At 40.4% G+C, this 21,346-nt stretch overlaps 1 protein-coding gene across 1 annotated transcript in view; it reads right to left on the reverse strand.

Moving 5' to 3' along the window:
- Positions 1–1,591: 1,591 nt before the first annotated feature.
- Positions 1,592–21,346, reverse strand: part of EIF3H (eukaryotic translation initiation factor 3 subunit H) — a 90,254-nt gene continuing 70,499 nt past the window's right edge. The window contains exons 3-8 of the mRNA XM_008062480.2: positions 13,826–13,993; positions 12,242–12,341; positions 10,927–11,076; positions 5,335–5,455; positions 3,102–3,234; positions 1,592–1,861 (exon numbers count right to left, since the gene is read on the reverse strand). Coding sequence (XP_008060671.1) covers positions 1,764–1,861; positions 3,102–3,234; positions 5,335–5,455; positions 10,927–11,076; positions 12,242–12,341; positions 13,826–13,993 — 770 coding nt within the window. The 3' untranslated portion in view covers positions 1,592–1,763. The remainder of the gene's footprint in view (positions 1,862–3,101; positions 3,235–5,334; positions 5,456–10,926; positions 11,077–12,241; positions 12,342–13,825; positions 13,994–21,346) is intronic.

The following is a 21,346-nucleotide window of genomic DNA, read 5'->3' on the forward strand; positions in this document are numbered from 1 at the left end:
ATTCCCAAGCAGGGCATACTGTAGTAACTAAACGTCCATTGACAGGTTTTCTTTCAGTTTTTCCCACTACAATAATTTGTAAACTTAAAACTACAAAACTCTTCCATTAAGTGTGTATTCACATGCTGCTGAGTTATGGAACCTAAACAATCAAGGACTTGAAGAACCACACTTTTCAAAACCAGAATTGAATCGATACTGTTAAATTAATCTTATGCTGTAAGGAATACAGTAATTAAGGTGCTGTTTGAATTTTCCTTCCTTTTTATCTTGCATGCCAACACTCCAAAGGAGCTTTGTCTAACTCCATAATGAAATTCCAGGCCTAGGCAATTAGAATGCAGGGAAATGAACCAATTGAGCATACACCCTACGAGGACAGGGCCGTGACCAGTTTTGTCTGTCAACATGCCCCTCGGCCTAGTACAGTCACACTCAATTTGTGTTGACTGAAATAGCAGGTGCGGGTACAGATCAGAACACCCTCTTGAAGGCATCTGGCAATGCTGGTGAAAAGCCTTAATTCTGTACACCTTTGACTAGGATCAACACAAGAAATGATTACATATGTGAGCAAGTATTTAGATTCTAGAATGTCCAAAGCCCTGAGCTTTTTAAAGCAAGACCTGGCTCATAGCCTGGCATCCTGGACACGTTGCCTGGATGTACCCCTCAGCTTAAGTACAGAGAGGCTGCTGTATACCAACCAGTTCCAGGGGTTTCACCCAACCCCAGTGAACATCAAACCTCATAGCCACCCCGGAGGGTGATGAGGGTGAGGCACAGAGAGGTTAGGTCTCTTGTCCAAGAACACACTGGAAGAAGACAGGTTCCAAACCGCTGTCTGATCCTAGAGCCCCAGTGGTACCGTCGAAACAATGCTGAGAAGGTGAACACCTCTCAACAGGTTCTGCCTCCACCCATCCTCTTTTCTGATGCTTCTCCCCAGGGGCCAGCACTAATGAATCTCAGGAACACCTGCCTGACAGAACTAATGGGTCTAGTGTCACACAAGTAGCAGGTCCTTTGTAAATCTTTCAAATGCAAAATCCATAACATTTTTTCCAGTGTGCCACTGTTCTCCTGATTGCTCCTTCCCCATTTGTTGCTAGTGGAATTCTATTCCATGGTTTGGAAAGATAAACACAAACTTCTAACAAAGCCAGAGAAACAAAATGAATTTCACGTTCCTATAAAATATGGTCCCTTGCTGAAATGCTTTTTAAAAAAACTTGTGTCCAATAGCCTGTGAGGACAGGGACTATGTGGTATCATCTGGAGAAATGGAAAGGGCTGACAAGCAGCAGTCAGGCGACTCTGGGCCTGGGATGAGTGGTCCTAGGCTTCTGGGGCTTGCATGGGAGCAATGAAGCATAGACACCCACAGCAGGTGCCAGCCTGGGCCCAGGGTCAGGGAATGCAGCACTGGAGCATGGACAAAACGGGTACCTGAGGTGGCAATGATGGGCCTGAGGGTCTGAGCGCAGGGAAACTTCTGGTCAAGCTTTGTTTTTTACCTTCTATAAATAAACAAGTGTAAGTAAACAAAAGTAAGCTAATAAAACACATCTAAAACCAAATGAGAACATAATCAAGATTTTGTTCTCTTTTATTACTGGCTAGAAAGACAATGTTACAGCCAAAAACAGCAATGATGTTCAAAGAATCCTCCAGTCTTTTCAGTATGCAAAGACATCTCTTCCAAAGCTGCCCTGGTGTGATGTCAGAGTTCATGGAACCTCTTTTCCGAAAACGTCCCTCCCTCAGTTGTTATACTCCTGCAGAGCCTGAGCCATGAAGAGTTTGCCCAGGTTCTGGGCAGTGAACTCCTTGATGTTCTGGCAGTAGGTGTTGATCTGGCCTGTGTAGGTGAGAACAAGAGAGAAAGGGAGAATTTTCATGTTCTATAGAACCCAACGCAAACCAGAAAGTCAGCATAGTACAGAGCTTCCAGTATTCTGTCTAAAATCAAGAACTTAAGAGAATTCTATTTTTCCATAAGAGATAAGGAATGTAAGTTCTTTCGAAAGTAAGCTGTCTTCCACTCTTGATTACATGGAGAATGAAGGAAAGCCACTCACTCTTTAAAGGCTATCAGCCTAAGAACACATTAGCTACTAGTCAGAAAATTCTGACTATGCAGATTAGACCAAGGCTGCACGAGACAACTGAGGAGGCTCACTGACTCACCCTCACAAGAAGGGAGAGCCTCACAAAAAGTCACAGAACTGCAAACCCAGACCTGATGTAAATAGTAGAGCAGTTTCTAGCCTGTGCTAAACGTGAAGGGGTCATTCCAGGCCAGGAAAGAGAAAGAACAGAGTCCATTTGAAGTCACCGCTTTTGAGTCTTAAAACTAATTATCTTATCTGATGCAGTAGTTACACATTTCTTGAAAGTATAAAAACCATAATGCTGTTTGAACTGGACTTTAAGGAAGGAAATGTGTCTTGGTTTCCCAAATTTAGTGTATATGTGTACTAGAAAGGTTTAAGAAATCTGGATTTCTCCCCCATATATATCAATAGACTTGAGAAACTGTTGAAGATAGGCTTTTGAGTAGGATTATCACTCTAATAAAATCCCTCACAATTAGCTGATTAATCACATAGCATTTAACATTTCTGCAGGAATAAGGATACAGTCAAATAAGAGCATGAATGAAATATATTTGAGATCAAATCCTGCACATCACACAGGATCGCTATCACCTGAAGGTGACGCCAAATGCCAGAGAAAACTAATCTAGAGTCACACTTGTGTTGCCACAGTTTAAGTCAAAGGGAAACATTCGGCAGAGCAAGGGCCTGAGCTAGATGGTCTTTGCATTATGGGACTGCAAACCTTTCTTTCTTGGCTTCTATGAAAGATGACTTTTCCATTTTAGAAAGTTTACAAGGCCATCTCAAAGAAGGTCAGACAGAGTAAAGCATGCAAAGAACCTGAGAAATCACAAAGGCACGTTCTCAGAAACCACAAGTGCTAGGTTCAAGACCACCCTACACCCACGTGCAGTCAGCGAGCTCTGACGTGTACTGTTCTGTCTTAGCCTGTGCTTGCTGCTGTCTCCAGCATGAGGAAGCAGTCAGACTTGAGCGCACCTGCTATGAGCAGCGAGTCCATCCGGGCGGGGGGCTGTGGTGGCTTGAAGAGCTTGGATAGGTCCTCCTCAGGCAGTGGGGGCTCTCCCCGGCTCTGGCGCTGCATGTTCTCCTGCTGACGACGCTGCTGATACTGCAATCAAAAGGAAAACCATGGGGTTCTCTTCTCCTGAGAAGAAGAAAAGCCCTCCTTGCTCACGAGCAAAACCTCACGGCTTGAACTCCAGTCTCAGAGTCACCAACGGCAATGACTGTATTTTGCTTCTAAAGTAAATATGGCTACAGGAGAAGAAAATTCCCTTGGTGTATGCTCTAGTGTCACTTTGAGCTCTAAGGGTTCTAAACAAATGATTCAGAAAACAAAACTGGTCGTGTGAGTAGCAGGGGCTTAAAAGGTGAAGAAGCTCATGATGGGGGTGGGAGGGGTGGAATGGGAGGGAGCCCCTGACACTGATGGCAAGAAGGAGCAAATGAGCCATTCATAGCGCTAACAATTGGGTCATGAATTAACACACTGGTTGTTCTGTTTATTTTATCCCCACTGACCTAAGAATAACAATGCTGACAATGTTATTATGGCTGTGATCACTATTATTACTCAACAGATACTCATCTGTTCTAGCTGAGAGTGGATACCAGCTCAGAAACCATTTCCAGTACTTTCAAACTCTGGGTTCCTAGGATTCTCTGAAGAAAAGTGGGATATGTACCAAGGTATAGACAAAGGTATAAGCAAATAGATCAGTTACAGTAAGAGCCAAGAGCTGTGGATTACTCCAACAGTGCAGGAAATACTATCCCACACACAGCCTTAAAATAAGTCAGGTATAAGGAGCCAAAGTGGGCTGGTAAAAATGTAAAGTTCTTGGATTCCTATGAAAACCAAGGGAAATGATAACTCTTTCTAAAGAAGGAAAGTGACTTGTTCTATAAAGATTTCTGCACTCATTAGGTGGTATGAGAGCAGAAGGGAAACAAATCTAAGAAGGCGTATGAGTGGTGCTGGTACATTAATGAGTAAGTGCCAAGTTTCTTAGGACATATAGAGCTCCGAAAAATATCTATAAGACTGTATTCCAGAACTGACTCCCACAGGCGGCAGGCACTTGGTATCTACACGGGAGCCAGCAGGAGTGAGATCAAGTGGGGCAGGGTCTCCCCTTCTGTCTGTCAGAGGTTGGCAACCACCGTCATCTTTTCACTTTATAGAAATATATATGCTTTCTCAATTCCAAGTGTGGTAGAAGCAACATATTCTAAATTTCACTATATACTGTATATGAACTCCAATATCAAACTTTTTAAAGCACACTGTTCGCAGAACTACTTAGTTGTGCGTAGAATACTGTACTTAACAATAATCTGTTTAAAGTACATTTTAATGAAAAGAGAGGTCACATATAAATACTACTTTCACATGTAAACATTCTGTGAACCAAATGCTCTAGTGTCACTTTGAGCTCTAAGGGTTCTAAACAAATGATTCAGAAAACAAAACTGGTCATGTGAGTAGCAGGGGCTTAAAAGGTGAAGAAGCCCATGATGGGGGTGGGAAGGGTGGAATGGGAGGGAGCCCCTGACACTGATGGCAAGAAGCAGCAAATGAGCCATCATAGAGCTAACAATTGGGTCATGAATTAACACACTGGTCGTCCATTTTAGCACAATACAGTCCAAAATGCATTGTGGGCATGGTGAAAGCAAGTGGCCTTCAGGTAGCACTACCACGGAAAGGGGCCATGGCTGTGCCCATGTACACAGGCACCCGAGGACATTCAGGGGCCTAGGGCTTCTGTCTTACACTGTCTACTTCACAGCAGTTGGTCTATTACTTCCTATCACAACAGGCTGTTGTCACAACTGCTCAACTTTTTAGTGGTCTGAAGATTGCTAACCACGCTGCCATGAGCCACTGCCAAGCCAATGACAGTTAGGAAAGAAATGAGCTATAGTCCTTGGAATCTCTGCCTCTGAAGTTCGCCATAAATGTACCTCCTGTTTGCATAACCTTAGCACTGTACTTGAGCTTAACACTCTGGCTCTTTCTAACACAGGTGTTTGTAAGTGCAACATGTATATAATACAGTAGAAGCATACTCTATAAAGGATAATCTCTAGAAATACAGAGATCCAGAGTTACAAGCTAGTAACAGTCACTGCTTCCCAAAGACCATCCAGAAGTTGAGGTCTGCAGTCTCACATGCAGGGCAAACCCCTGAGCCCCAACACCAACCTGGTGCTTCTGCTGCTGCTGCTTGCTGGTGTTCCTCATGTATGTGTTGTACTTTACAATGTCTTGGCTCATCTCATCCACTCTGTCCATCAGCAGCTGCAGGTTCTTCCCCAGGTGATTGCTGAAACAGAAACACACCAACACACCTTACTTTATGATGGGGGCTTGCCCCTGCTCCAAAGTTCTGCAATGTGAACCTGATCTGCCTCTCCTAGAGGATGAGGACAGCGCCTGCACAAGAACAAGGTAGAGGGCAGAGTCATGTCACTTGGCTAATAACATTCCTATCAGACTCACACTGGGATCTTCGGGGCATCTGAAATAGCTTCGTCTCATGGCGAGAGCTCAGGTATGTTAGGAAGGACACTTACACCTAATGAGACATCATTAAAATTCACTACTCCTGAACCTTTTTCGTCATACCCCTAAATGTGCTCCAAAATGCTCAAGAAACTAGTCACAGGAAAGAAGCTTGCAAAGAGATGACTACTTCTGGCATATGATTTCTCTATCTAGAAGGTTTTGGATAAGTAACAGCAGAACTTATTCTACAAAGCCAGTGAAGAGGCTCGTGCCTGTCCTAGAATCTATAGTACAGTCTTTCATACTTCTTTTTCTCTCCAGAAATTTCCATTGCACATCAGCTACTAAAATCTCTTTATTTTTTGAGTTGGAGTCTTACTCTGTCATCCAGACAGGAATGCAGGAGCATAATCATTACTACTGCAGCCTTGACCTGCTGGGCTCAGGCAACTCTTCCACCTCAGTCTCCTGAGTAGCTGGGACCACAGGAGCATGCTACAACACCGAGCTGATTTTTTAAAAATTTTTTGTAGAGACAAGGTCTTGTCATGTTGCCCAGGCTGGTCTTGAACTCTTGGTTTCAGGCAATCCTCTCACTTCACCCTCGCAAAGTGCTGGGGTTACCAGAATGAGACACCACGCCTGGCCTAAAATCTCCTTATAAAGTGATGTAATGGAGCCAGGCACAGTGGCTCATAGCTGTAACTCCAGCACTATGGGAGGCCAAGGAGAGAGAACTGCCTGAGCCCAGAGGTTTGAGACCAGCCTGGGCAACATGACAAGATCTCACCTCTACAATAAATCAAAATTAAAAATAAATAAAATGATATCATAGTTGGTATAATGACCACCATATTCACTGATTTCTGTCTACAACTATCTCCTATCATGGTAATGCAAGGACAGCTATTATGTGCATATATATAGCTAGACACACACACACCCCCTCTATAAATAGGAAGCTGACAGACAGCAGCGACCCATCACTTGAAAGCAATATTTCCAAAATTCCTATTTTGTGCTAGGAGACAGGGAGACAAGAGTGAATGAGACATCCACAAGCCCTACTTCACTGAGCTCCTAATGGATGAGGAATAGGAGGTGAGGAGACACTTACTCTAGAGGGCACGGTCACAACCTTGCCTTGAGAAGACAGTAGATTGACAGGGAAACACATGATACATTTAGAGAACTGTAAACAATCCAGCGCACCAAGGGCACGGGGCAGGGCCAGATCCAGAGAAAGAGCTGTGGCACAGAAGAGGCAGGCAAGAACCATGGTACAAAGACTCTAGTAAACACAAACCACCCATCTGGATTTGAGTCTAAGGAGCCAGGGAACTAGCTATGGGTTTTAAGCAAAGGAACAATATATGAGCATCCAATTTGCATTTAGGGAGACCACTACAACTTTGAAAGAGGAAATGGTTAAAATCAGGAAGTAAGGAGACCGTCAAAGTAATCAGGAACAGAAATAATAAGGTCCTGGCCCATGGTGGTCCAAGTCATGGAAAGAAGACAAAGTCACCCCAGGAACACATGTGGGGCAGAAAGACCCTGGGGAACACGGATGCTTAGAGATAAGCACAAGAGATCTCCCAGTGGGGTGTGAGGAGTCCAGACAAGCTGCAGTGTCAAGACATCCAAGACAGCAAGGTGAGGAGTCAAGGCTGAAGAGCCTACAACACCTGTGACACAGTGACATGAAGTCTTCTGTGACTCCAGTGAGAGGTCTAACATACAATGGCTGGAAAGCCAGAGTGTTGAGCTAGGTGGGAAATGAGGAAATACAGACACTAACATGCAGGGACTTCTTTCAGGAAGTCCAACTGTGAAACAGGAGAAAGTGGACCCGAAGGTAACATGAGATGGGTCATGATGGCCTACAGCTGGAAGACATTCCTTTTATACTTTTTTTTTTTAAAGATGGAGGATACTTAAGTAAGTTTCAATGTCCTTATAGGACGTTTACAGGAGATGCAAGCTGAAGTAGTAAGGGGTTATAAATCATGTTTACTTCCAAGTGGTTTCAGGAAAAAAGTATATATTTCTGTATGCAATAGACAGAGAGTATGTGCAAATGTGCCAAGATATACAACTGGCAAATCTAAGCAAAAGACGTACTGGTAGATGTTTGTTGTATCATTCTTCCAAATTGTCTAAAGAGTTGAACACTGTAAAAAAAAAAAAAAAAAGCACTACTATTGAGAGGATGTGAACATCTATGAAGAAGGGGACAGACCAGCCTAGTGAGGTCCCAAGAAGACATGAGGACAGGGACAGGCCTCAGGGGATCCTTTCCTTTTCCCCAATGAGAAAATCAAGGGTCAAAGAACTATAGTAAATGTAAAAGGAAATAAGAAAAAGGAAAGTTCCCCACCAATCCTGTGACTGGGAGGCTACAGGGAAAGCAGTGACAGCAGAAAAACCAAAGGAAACGGTCTGCCATGTGCAGAGAAAAGTCCACTATTTGCACCTAGACCTGAAACCTTAGAGGTTGTCTATACTGATTTTAACAATGAGAAAGGTACTACTAAAACAGATTCCCACCCCCACTTCCACCTCAAAATATCCTTAACATGAAGTACCAGCATTCTCTGCTGCAAGTAAATACACTAGTGAAAGAACACTGCCACAGGCCATATATTGGACTTTAAGGATTCTCTAACAGTTATCTATGATCGTGACCTGAAGAAACACAAACAATCAGAAACACTCAAGCATCTGCACAGGACAGGCCTTAATGGGTACTAGAAAGTAATAATGCCTAACTATCTCACAGATAACATTCACAAAAAAATCAGACCCATGACCAAGAGCAATTCTATAGGGATCTTCTCAGTACCAGTTCAACAGAATTTTGAACTGGGGCCTCACGGTGAGAAATTTCAAGAATACAGCCTTTTCTTTCATTGCCAAGGAAACAAAGAACTGAAAACACAGAACCTGAACAGACATGAACCAAGACAAGAAGCATTAAGCCCGCTCTGGCTATAGCATGCTGATCACCCCTTGTGTATGATGCCCAACCTTATGATACCTCTTTTTAAAAAGAGGAAATAAAAGCTGAGTTGCTTTGCATGCATAAAAAGCTGAATGCCTCTGTTACACATTTTAAAATTAATAAAGGCAATAGGAAGACATTCTCCTGCTCCCCCCGCAAAAATAAAATAAAATGAATAAAAGTTGTTATGAAATATCCACTACTAGAACTCCCACCTAATACAATTAAAATTTTCAACTTTTTAAAAAAAAGAACACAAGCTGTTTTACTCATAGCACAGAACAAATGTATCAGGTAAATTTAGAACTGGCACCCACGTCCAGGTTGTGAAAGGGAAGACCAAGTGTCCTAGGAATGTACAAGAACAACTTCTGACGAGGTTTCTCATAAACACTTTCACAGCAGCTGGCTCGACTGCCATCATCACACAACTCATGTCAGAAGTTACAATCCGAAATATCTACAGGTACACACAGTACAGTGCTCTCATGCAGGTCACTGTGAAAGTCCACTAGCATCAACACTGTCTCAAGGGTGCTTCATTTTTTTCTCCCAACAGGAACAAACATTTACACCTAAAAGCATTTCACATGGAAAGTGAAGGGTTTCTCTTTCTGTCACATGAAAATATAAAAGATAAAAACTAGAATCAAATATACGTCTAGCTCTTAGTTGTGATGGAAAACCGGGAACATTTCCTGGCTATGAGCAATGCTGCTCTGGAAAGTGGAGAGTATGGCCCACCACGGGTGGAGGACAGCACCACAGGGCTGCGTGTTCTGTGCGTTCAGGGAAGGAAAGGAGGCCTGGGGACAGGAGGGCATATGTAGTGAATGTGAAATTACAACACCAAAACGTACTTCATACATCAAGTTGTAACCCTGCATGTTGAAAAAGGGTCTCAGCTTTAAATACAGGTGTGCTGAGTGTGTTTGTGAAAGCAATAAAGAAAAATATGACTTTCTAAAATAGATAGATTAAAGGAGTATCATGAACACATGCTTGCAGACAGTACCCTCTGGTGCCAAATGAGCACTGCAGCCTGGTTGCCACTTAGCACTCCATTCCTGCCCTTGAGACCTGCTAGTGGCCTTTGTGATGGATTAATACCATGGAAGGTGACACTTCAACCACAGGCTTACTCACACCAGAGCATAAAGGAACATCAAGGTGTCTGGTCCTTCTGGGCTCATCTCATCTGCCTTCCACTGAAGAAGTACAAAGTCTGTATTGTATATTCTTTTTTACAAACCTCTATCCAGGATGAACAGGAATCTGATAAATAACTGAGCTTCTGCTCCAAACTAACTGCTCAAAAAAATAAAAAGACAACCCTTGTTTCTTTTAGCCAACATACATCGATTGTCTACCTATTCAATTTCAACTACTGGTCTGAGGCTAGCCTCCTCCCACCACAGGGGAAAAAAAAAATCACTAACATAAAGCAAAAAGGGCATTTAAGAGAAGCTAAATATGGGACTTTTTAATTACAACTGGCACTCCTTCAAACATGTGCTCAAAGGTGATATTTGCTTTTTTTCAATCTATGAAGCATGTTAAAAATATTTTAGTCTGATGGTCAGAAGTAAGAGTTAAGTTTCAACATTCCTGCTAAGAGTAATAGATAGAGGGAATAAACTTCAATTTTATAAAGAAAACAATCTGTTTTGCAACACCTCAATCAGCATTTTACTCATAAACATAATCTTACCAACTAGCTAGCTAAAGCAGTCACTCTGGAGGGAATCCTGTCTCCAACTACCTAAGATAGCCAAAGCCCGTGTAAGGTGCAGGAAATTCAAATCTTAGTTGAAAATTTGAACTGGAAGTTTATTACTGACAAAGTCTGCATTGAAAAAGGGCGAGTACAACTGGCAAATGGAGGAAGCGTTTCCATTTCTGTCTCCATCCTTCCCTGGAACATTACTAAATAACCAGGGGTGATACCATGTGCTTCTCAGAATAGTGCACAAGAAACAAAGCAGAATGAAACAGCCTCCTTGTGGCACTTACCATATCAAAGCATAAACGATGTGGCAAAGAAGGAAGCAGAGGGTTCTTCTAAAGGAGAAATTAGTTTTCTAGCCATGTGCTTCACTTTATCAGTTAGGTGTTTCTCCTGGGATCTTAACAGAACCTGGCAAATACTAAAGGCTACACATGTCTTAACGACCTGAACATGTTCTTAAGTTATTGTTTTCTTGTTTCACAGGTGAAGTCTGCATGAAAGAATCTTCTGCATTAAGTTATGAAAAAGGAACTTTTCATTAGGCAGGGCCACTTACCTGCTAGCAAGACTGAGCAATTCATGTTTATCGGCTACGGCTGACTTCTTTTCAAGTTCCCACATTAGGACATTGATCAGATGTGAATTTTTAATTACAATCGGCACTTCTTCAAACATGTGCTCAAAGGTGATATTTGCTTTTTTTAATCTGTGAAGCATGTTAAAAATACTTTAGTCTGATGGACAGAAGTGTTAAATTGACTATTCCATATATTTTACCTAATTACAGGCCCTCTCCAGGATCTTTGTCTCATTAGCATTCTTTAAAAAATAAAATAAGGGGTAAAGAAGCTAGTTTTACAGAGTCAAGTCTAAGTTGAGTGATTTCAGAAACTTTGAAAATGATATGAATTTGAGTTAAAGAAAATAAAGTTTTTATTCCTTGTAATCAGGTATCTTTAGAATTTCATTGATGTTGAAATGTAAATGTCACAGTAAGTTAATGCTGTACAACCTACATCTACAACTCAATTTAAAACAAATAGCTAGAAAAGAGAAACACTCTATTTCTTGGACTAGAGATGAACAAGCAGCAGAGCACTCTAGGAACTCCGCACACAACAGCTTAGACGCAAGAGTGGCTTCACCAGGAACTGTTCACAAGTTAGCTGGTCTTTTAAAATTCTACACACTTAAAGTTTTAGGAGCCAATTGGGAAACTAGAAATGAACTGTCCTACATGAAGTTAAAGCCACTAACTGATTTAATAAGAAATAAAATTGTTCACACAAAGAATTATGGTGCTGCAAAAAAAAAAGCAATAAAACAAATAAAAATTTCTATAACAAAAAATGAAACAATTCTAAGTAATTACAAATTTTTAAAAAGCAAATATTCCAAAGCCACTGAATAGGATCCCAAAACAGTTTTAACAGTTAATTCTTGGCATTCCCATCACCCACAAAATTCCCAATAAGCCACATTTTTGACTGAATCTGTAGAATGTTTCTATCTTTCCCATCCCCTCACAAAACAGGGGCTCACAACTGGGCAGACAGAGCTCACAATCTCACAGCCGCTGGCCACTCCTTTTTTCTCCCTTTATTCAATCATTCATTTCTTCCAATTCAGTAGCTAATTAATTCCCACTCTAATTGAATTCACCCTTGGTAAGAACAGATGAGACATTCCCTGGAAAATAATTTGAACATGGAAAGGCAGAAAGCAAGTGGCAATGAGGATGCAGAAGACTTCTACAGCACACATGGCAAAGGCATTACCACATGACAAGCAGGGGCTCAGTAAACGTGGCAAACAAAATCCTTAAAAAAAAAAAAACACCCCACCCATTACCATCTGCCCCAAACACTTACGCTTCAGGGGAAAAATCTTTCTCTTTACAGACTTCCATCAGTTTAGGAGTCAGTCTATACGCCTTCAGAGAGAGGGACCCTTGGGCAGTTTTTATGGGATCTTAAACAAGGAAAAGAGAGAATGTTGTCACTACCAGAGTTCAAATGACACTGGTTCTAGGCACTTTCTGTTACATATCACACAAACTTTGCAAAATAAATATCAAAATAAATAACCAGAACACAATTGAAGCAGACCCAAATTATTATAGAAAACAGCAAGTGAAAATGTAGGACTATCTCTATCTAATTTACAGTAGGTAGAATCACTTTCTCTCTAAAATAAAACTGAAGACCCAAAATAATTTTCAAATCCATTCCTCAGCAAAAACCAGCCATCTTGCTGAAATTCAATATATCATGTCCTACACATCTTGTAATAACTAGGAGGAAATAACTGATAAATATTGAACATGAAGACTTACTGCATGTACTTGTGGAGTGCAGTCACATCACTTAAAACGAATAGCCCTGCAAACAAAATTCATCCATCCTAACAATCACTGTTCACATTCCTTAGTTAAAACAGATTCTAAAAGCAAAACCACTAAAGCCCAAGTGCTATCACAAAAGTGTCACTTTAGTTTTGGAGAAACTAATTTTGTCAAAACCGCTGAAGCACTCCGTGAGTAAGGAGCTTAGCACTCGCGGCATGATAACGGCTCTGGCAGGCCAATATTCGCCCAAAACCTGTGTTAACATTCATGTTGTCTGAAACTTAACACAGTGAAACTTTTAGCAATAGGTGATAAAATGAAAACCAAAATAGATTGAAACAAGTGGAAAATTCATCAAGGTCTGATGATGCAATGTTTCCAGCCAATATAAGTACACTTTAACAACTTGTTCTTTACTGTAATCCAATTGTTAACATACTGAAACAATTTGGGGGCAGCTCATAAGATTGATCGTATTCATTAGTATTTTTTCTGACAGATACTCAGGACGTTACATTTACTTCTCAGCTGGAAACTATATGCAAGTCTGCCAGATATGGCAAACTGTGAGTGTTTGGGGAGGGGGAGGCCATAAAGCTGTTAAATTACCTACAGTTCTGATACAGCACAGAACATCTGGTCTGGAGAGCTTGAGGAAACACCATTAAATAGGCCGAAAAGAAAAAAATCTTTGTGCTAAGAAACAGTCCAGGTTTTGTACGCTGTTGTCAGAGGTATAAAAAAACTTGGCATGCTGTCTGATGATTGGTCAGTCACGTACAGAGCCAGACACTCCAGCAAGTGGGGTTTGTTAGACATCTGGTCTGGTTCCACCAGCCCCTCAATGAGGGAGGGAGATGGAGGAATAAAAATGAAGCAGCTACTCCGGCATTCCAAAATGTACACATCAGGGCTCTGATAGCAAGAAAAATAAACAGAAAGAAGGAAACCCTGTCTAGACTGAGCTGCTGCTGAGGCTGCTGCAGAAACAGGGTTGGAATTTACTTGAGAAGGCCTGCCAGGCTGCTCTCAGAGGCAAACAACACAGCAAAAATAGCAGTAATAATATTAAGAGAAGAGAAGAGTAATGCGGCAAGCTCCTACTGACCATAGATGAGAACGACAGATTCCTCAATGGCATGCTGGTAACTGAACTGGGAGTCCAGCAGTGCGCGGGTGACAAACGAGCCGTAGTAGGTGGACTGGTACCAGCCCACATGCAGGTGGTCGATGTTCACGTGGCGCAGGCTCCGCATCATCTCCATCTGATACTGGACTGGACAGTAGGGAGGAAAGAAAACGGCTGAACAGGGCCCCAACACCCAAACAAGCCTCTTGGGAAACTATTCATTAGCTATCAGGAGCAGGATCCCAGATTTAAAATTCATTCAGTTCATGTAGAAAGCAAAACAAAATTAGGCTTTCCACTCACTGGGGATTCCCTTTATTTCTTTAATGAAAAACGTTTTGCAAAGTATTAAGCACACAATATTAATGTGTTGTTCTAACCAAGAAATTAGTAAATGTGGTTTTCACTCCCCTTTTTAAAACTCTAAAAATAGTAAATGTTTACAGAAAATGTGTGTAATTACTAAACAGGCAGGATGTAAGATGTTTCATTTGGATTAATAAATGAGAAGAATTATCAATCTCCTCTTCACACAGCTTTTAGACTGAGAAGTTACGACCATCAGGAAAACGAAGGGAAAGCTAGTACCACATTATTTACATGTGATCGGGACACAGGCTAGTGCTGACTTTAAGTAGGAGGACTCATTTTTGCCTTCATTTGGTGCCCCCTGCTGCATATTCTACATTTTAAGAAGAATTATATTTTTCTTGTCTGTGTTTCTTCATGTTAACAGACACTATTTTTTTCAATAGAATAGAGTTATATTTTAGTCATTACGTATGGAATAAAAACATTTAATGACTTTTAATTTTGCCAAATTAATGACTATTAACATATTACATTATCTTAAAGCAGTATTATCAGGAAAATAGGCTCAAACTGACAATACAATAAATGACATTTTAGAAATTAATATAGCACAATAATGCATTGCAAATATATAATACAGGAGAAAGAAAACTTTGTAGTCAACATAATATCCAAGCTATTTTTATTATAACAAATGCATAACCATGTTGAGTGAACATATTTGCTTGACACAGAACCTAGCCGTTTCACTGCCAAAACTCTTAGTTTTAGCAAAAGTAAAGTTATATGTCATCATTCTTTTGGTTATAGCACTATGGTTCTACAAAGAAAACAAGATTCAGGATCACAAGATATAAAAGAGGCTTCCTCAGATGGACAGTCTTATTTTCCATCACTTGTTAATAGGCAAAGAAGTTATAAATCTGCTTATTCCAAGGAAAGTTATATTTCCTCTGCTAAAAGATGGCAGCAAACTCATCAACTACTCAAGAATGATGTGTTTTTAGAGTTTTTCTTCTGCTATGCAGAAAAGTTAAAGAAATCCAAACAAAATTCTCTGACCACTCTCTGAAGGGACTTTCTCAAGCCCATGGCAGTTGCAGCAGAGCTGGAAGCTTGTTCTACTGTCAAGATGCATACCAGTTTAACTAACTGTTTTTTAAAGGCTCAGCCCTTCGCAAAAAGGAAAGGTGTTAATACAGAGGTGATTTGGCTAGCATTACCTTTTTTTGTTGTTTGTTTTTAAGAGTATGGGGGAAAAGTGATACTAATAATACACCAGACACTTTTATATCCCAAACCACTGTGTCTGTAGATGAATGAAATGTGAAAACAAGTCATTTCACCATGTTCCATTCTAAACCACTATTAAAAACATCACAACCTTAGATCTATTTGATATACAATATGACAGCCTGAAAAAGCAGTATAAAATTAATATGACAATCTCCTATCAATTATCTTTTATCTCCCACTTTATCTCTCTGGCATATAGTAGAACTCCTACCTCCCCAGCTAGTTTAAGAGTCTTAGCAATCACATAAATTTGGGAAGTGGGACAGAATCATTGCTATGATCCCTGCTTTAAATTTCATAATTCTTTTAAACCAAAGTAAAATCTCTGATTTGGTCAATGAATTTTAAAGTTATTTTATGAATGGAAAGTCCCAGTAAACAAAACAATAAATAGTAAAACAGGATCTGAAACTAAATTTATAGTTTATTTTGAAGGGAAAGGGAAGAGGAGATGAGGAGAGATTATCAAACAACTGACAATATGAACAAGATTTTATAGAACAATTTTTTAAAACCAGCACTTACAAAGCATATTGGTATACAACTCAGCTAAAATACAAGCAGAGATTGGTTCTACCAACTTACAATAGTAGAAAAGAAAAGATGAATATAAAGGTTAAAGGGTCAATTAATAAAATACCTTATAAAAATCTACAATGCCCTGGAATCTCACATCATATAACAAAATATGTGCTGAGTCTAATCTGTCAAGATCCTGGACATTCTTACTTGGTTTGGACTTTTCACCCAACTTTAACTATTAAAAAGATGCTCTCTCAGAAGCATCCCACAGAGCAAAGAAGGATCCAAGAGGCCTGCACATGAGACTTGGAAAGTGGGTGACAGAGACCCAATGAAAGCCAGGGTACACAGGACCCAGTTCTCCGAGGACTGCTCACATGAAGTGCCAATGAACACATTGCTCTTCCGATTTTATACAACCCAGAAACAAGAGACACAGCTCACAAACCGTGTGCACATCTGACCTCTGCTGACATTTAGGTCTGTGTCCTCAGTCTAAAGTAGACGTGCACATGGATGATCCCCATCTCCCTCCACACACACAGTTTCTCCTCCATCTCATGCCCAAATTTTCAAAAAGTGCAAAACCAATCCTGCAAAGCTTCGGGTGAGCCTAAGAGGAACAGCCTGACTATCTCAACACTGAGCTACTGGCAGTCACCGCCCATCAACTGAGCCGAACTGCCATGCCAGTTGCCATCTGTTTACCCCTCTGCCTATGGCAAAGGCAGGGACATGGTGAAATAACACACTGGGAAACAAGGACCTTTCCTTCCAGATTCTCATCTCCTGGGTGAAGGCCCTGCTTCTGACTCTTAAGAGTGAGGCTGGGAGAGCAGGCAGGCACACCAGAGTGCTGATTTAGGTAAATGGGAGGTATCTCAGGTAGCTGGGAGTGGTTTGTGGCACCGGGGAATGCAGGGTAGTGCTGGTTGCCTCCTCATATCCAACAGGTCCTCACTTTGCTGGCTGGAGTTGAAAGAGGAGGATATAAAAGATGGAAGTCAGACTCACCCCTATCTAGGGAGTGGCTCACACCTCAGAAAGAAGAGACTCACAGTCAAAGAGACAAAAGGAAAAGAAAAGGAGGCTTCTTGATACTGTCCCAAGTGCCCATTGCTGGCAACTCTGCATAGCTGTCAGAGCTAAACGTGTTGCCATTTTTGTTCTAAAGTTCTCATATTCAACAGAAGCCAGAACAGCAATTTCAACCATATGAATGACATTCACTTCTGAGTGGATGGCTAAATATTTCTGGGGAATTTCCCAAATATCCTACTGACTGAGCAAAAGCAGGATGCAACAAATGAATTTCAAAGACAAATTAGTGGTTTCTATTAAGCCAAACTCAAATGACAAATACAAAAAGCTGCACTTTTATAGTGGCAGGAAACTATGGGGGGCGAGGGGGCAGGGAGGGGAAGGGAGGTGGGATTAACGGTAATCGATATCTGTCTGGGGACAGGGGGGCACACCTCATCAACAAGGGTACCTGCACAATGCATATTTGTATACCTAACCCTTAACTGCACTCCGCAATTTTAAAATTAAAAAAAAAGCAGTAAAAAAAAAAAAAAAAAAGCTGCACTTAGATGCAGTTGAGGCGATACTACAAACTTTGAAAGGATTATAAAATGGGCTGAAATTTTGCGAATCTCTTCAACCTCTACAACTATCTTAATTGGCTAAGCCTCTCCCAAGCAAAGAAAATCCTGCTTTACAACACTGAGTAACTTGTTGAAGTTTGGCACCAGGATATTCATATTCATTTTTTCCAGATATCCTCCTCTGCAAAACAATCCATTATCAAGTGCTGCCAAGAGCTAAAAACTTTCTTAACTGAGGCAGGCTGCCCAATTAGTATTCCTTTAGAATAAATAAATAAATAAATAAATGACCACACTTGTCGGGCTTTCTCTTGTTTTATCTTCAAATATGAAAACACTGAAAATAATACATTGTCTCACATTTAAATGTGGTATCTGGAGTTACACTGTAAAAAAATAAGCAAGAGTGTGAGATCCAAGCACCCTGAAGATTACTGGCAAGGACAACAGAGTGCGAGCTTTTCAGTCCAGAAGAGTAATTCACCACCATTCTTTTCACCTTTAATGCTTCATCTTCATTTTTCAAAATATATTTTTGATTGTACTGCCTTAAGTGAGCCCTCATGAAATAAAACTTCTTACTGAAAACCAGGAGCAAAGACTCGCCACCGTTGGATTAGATAAACTAAAGTAGGAAAGTAAAGCTACAGTATACTCAAAATTAAACACTCGAGACCTGCCCTGCGGATTGAAGAAAAAAAGTGTTTTACATATGTGTTGTTATTAAGGAACTCTTAATGGAAAAAGTAATCTAAACTTTAAAAATTAAAAACACTTTAGGGACCTACTTACTGTCTAATAATGAGTAACTTCATATTTTATCAAATAAATCCAAATTAGTTAAAGCGACATGGCAATGAAATTATCTTAAAAATAAACATAGATAGAGTCCATAGGAAGTGTGGCACTAGACACAAGGAAAGAAACTGCCACTCAGTGAGCAGTCCTTGTGTCAGACTCCCTGCAAAGTGGGCCACATCATCTAACTTTATTCCTCACATTGATGCTAATTAGTTAATCATGATTCTTGACATTCTTTCAGAAGAGTTGATTTTGTCACAGCTTCAACTTCTATTCGACTCAAACTCTGACTCTGAAGCCGAGGCAAGCACCCATCTAGCGAGGCTCAGCACTGCTGACATGAGGAGCAGGGTTCACTGCACATTCACACAACAGAAACCTGCAGCAAACTGCAGGCTTTCTCAACCACAGCCTGTGTATGTCTGATCACTACATTAACCCATAATTTAGCAGCACCAGTAAGATTTTAAGTGATAAAACTACCAAAGATTTTTTAAATGTCAAAGTTGATAAATATCACAAATATGCCATCAAACTCCTAAAATACTGCATTTGATGTTGCAATGAGGCTTGTGCCAAGAGTACTCTGTAACTAAGTGCTGGCTCATAAAAAAATGACCTGCACAAACATATCAAATGAGGGGACAAACTGAGGCCAGATCTTGCACATGCTATTAGCGCAAAAAACCTAAAGCTCCACCAGGAGTCACAAATGGCTTAAAAAGCAAGCAAGCAAGCAAGCAAGCAAACAAACAAAACCCACAATTTCCCCGAGACAAACCAATGATTTCAACAAATATGACAGGGAAGTGGAGTGCATAAAAATCTTCCATTTGCTCTGGCCTGAGCGCTAATGGAGGACTTCTAAGAAAATAATCACAGGCCTCTTTGCAGCTGCACTGTGGGACCCCCCGTGTGCCTCGGGCTAACAGTGAAGGTTCTGGCCATTATGTCGCAAGACAAACCTGATTCTGCGCTTTCCTCTTCATATCAGACTTTCTGCCAAGCTGCACATACGTTTCAGGCAATGTTCAAAGCTAGTAGCAGATGTAGATTTAAGCAAACAGAATGTGCACTGGGAAAAAAAAATTAAATAAGAGTCTACTTTGGGTGGAGAGAATTATGGAGTACACAGATTTCTTAAAATTTCCATACTGTCCTTACCCAGCCTGCTTCACGTAGTCACCTCTTTTTTTAATTAATACATCTGTTATTAATGCCACCCTTGTGACTGCTTAAGAAGTTTGCTAATAGTTCAATTTTTCACAATAAAGTGTTCAACATAAATTCTACTCTATCTGTTCCATTTAAAAAGAATGGCAAAAATGCTGCCTTTCTTAATAATCTTACAAGATATTTTTAAAAAATAGTTCATCTGTCCTGGGTTGTTTAATCTTTAAAAGTGTTTATGAATTCTGACAAAATAATTATTTTTCTAGGCCAACCTGGGGGTGAAGGTGGGAATGGGGTGTGGTTAGCCACTCTATTTTTTCTTTTAAGACTAGTAAGGGCTGGGTTTGGATGGCTCAAGCCTGTAATCTCAGCACTTTGGCAGACTGAGGCAAGAGGACTGCCTAAGCCCAGAGGTTCGAGACCAGCCTGGGCAACTTGGCGAGACCTTGTCACTACAATAAAAAAAAAAAAATTAGTCGGGCATGGTAGCGCACCTGAAATTCCAGCTACTTGGAAGGCTGAAGCAGAAGGATCGCCTGAGCTCAGCAGGTCGACACTGGGGTGGCTGTGAGCATGCCACTGCACTCCAGCCTGGGCGACAGTGAGACTTCAACTCAAAAAAAAAAAAAAGACTAGTAAGAACTTTGACAATTACTAGTAAGAACTTTGACAATTACTGGAAATCGGGTATTTTGAGCTTTTACTGTGTCTCAAGAAGTTTTACATGAAATTAAATGGATTCTTCAGAGAAAACAACATGTATATCCTATAACATTATATTGTGATCTTAACAAAATCATAAAACACAGCTTCTTCGAGGTTATGAGAATTTAAAACACATATACATTTATGCCCTTGGGTCATGAAAATGTATGCATATAAGTGGATGATAGGGAGCCAAGTACTAACTTAATTTTATATTTTTTGAGATCTGTTTATACAAAGTGAATTCACCTGGAAGGGCCAGGGACAGAAACCCCTCACCATGAAGAACTCTCACATAAAGAATGTGACCAATGCTACACCTCTTGCTACAATTAGAAGTATGGTATGTAAGCAGACCAAAGGAGAATTTCTGGGTGTGGGGGAGCAAAAAAGTACACTATGTAATAGGCTCTTTCATAAGGACAAGTAACACCTCTGTCATATTTACAGTTACATATGAGGTACTGGGTTAATGCTGGCACAAAGGTAGGTTCTGAAAACATTCCAAAAGAATGGAGTATTTTAAAAACGTGATTATTGTTAATGTACTAAAAAAAAGGTCACAATTATTAAGAATTATATACACAATTTTATGTGTATGTTCTGCCGCATTCACAAAGGACTTGAAGTAGCTTGAATTAAACCACACAAAACAATGGGTAATATCAGGACTAGAGAACATCTAAATTAGAATACAGAAAGTAGAAACTGAAAGTGAGGTAGAGACCTGAATAAAGTGAATCAGACTATAGATAGTTCGATTAAAATATACAATTTGGCTGAATCAAATCAATGCAAAAAGAAAAACATGGTTATTCACATTATCCAAAGAGAGAAAAATACCAGACAGAGCTGAGTAAATAAAACTTCCCCTAGCACTTAGCCCTAAAATGAAAATGTTGTGGGGGGGGAGGGGCCTTCAATGTTAACTACTGTGTAATTTTTAAGAGGACATATTTTTAACAGAAAAAAAAAGCGCTTGATTTGCCTTTCCTATAAATCTGTGTTTTTAGTAAAACAAGGAGAAAATGACCTCGTGAGTACTTTTCAAGTCACAGAAAAGTTTGCTAAAGTTACTTTTTTA

This window comes from Carlito syrichta, unplaced genomic scaffold, assembly GCF_000164805.1.
Source record: "Carlito syrichta isolate Samal-C Ts95f unplaced genomic scaffold, Tarsius_syrichta-2.0.1 Scaffold305720, whole genome shotgun sequence".
Lineage (NCBI taxonomy): Eukaryota > Metazoa > Chordata > Mammalia > Primates > Tarsiidae > Carlito > Carlito syrichta.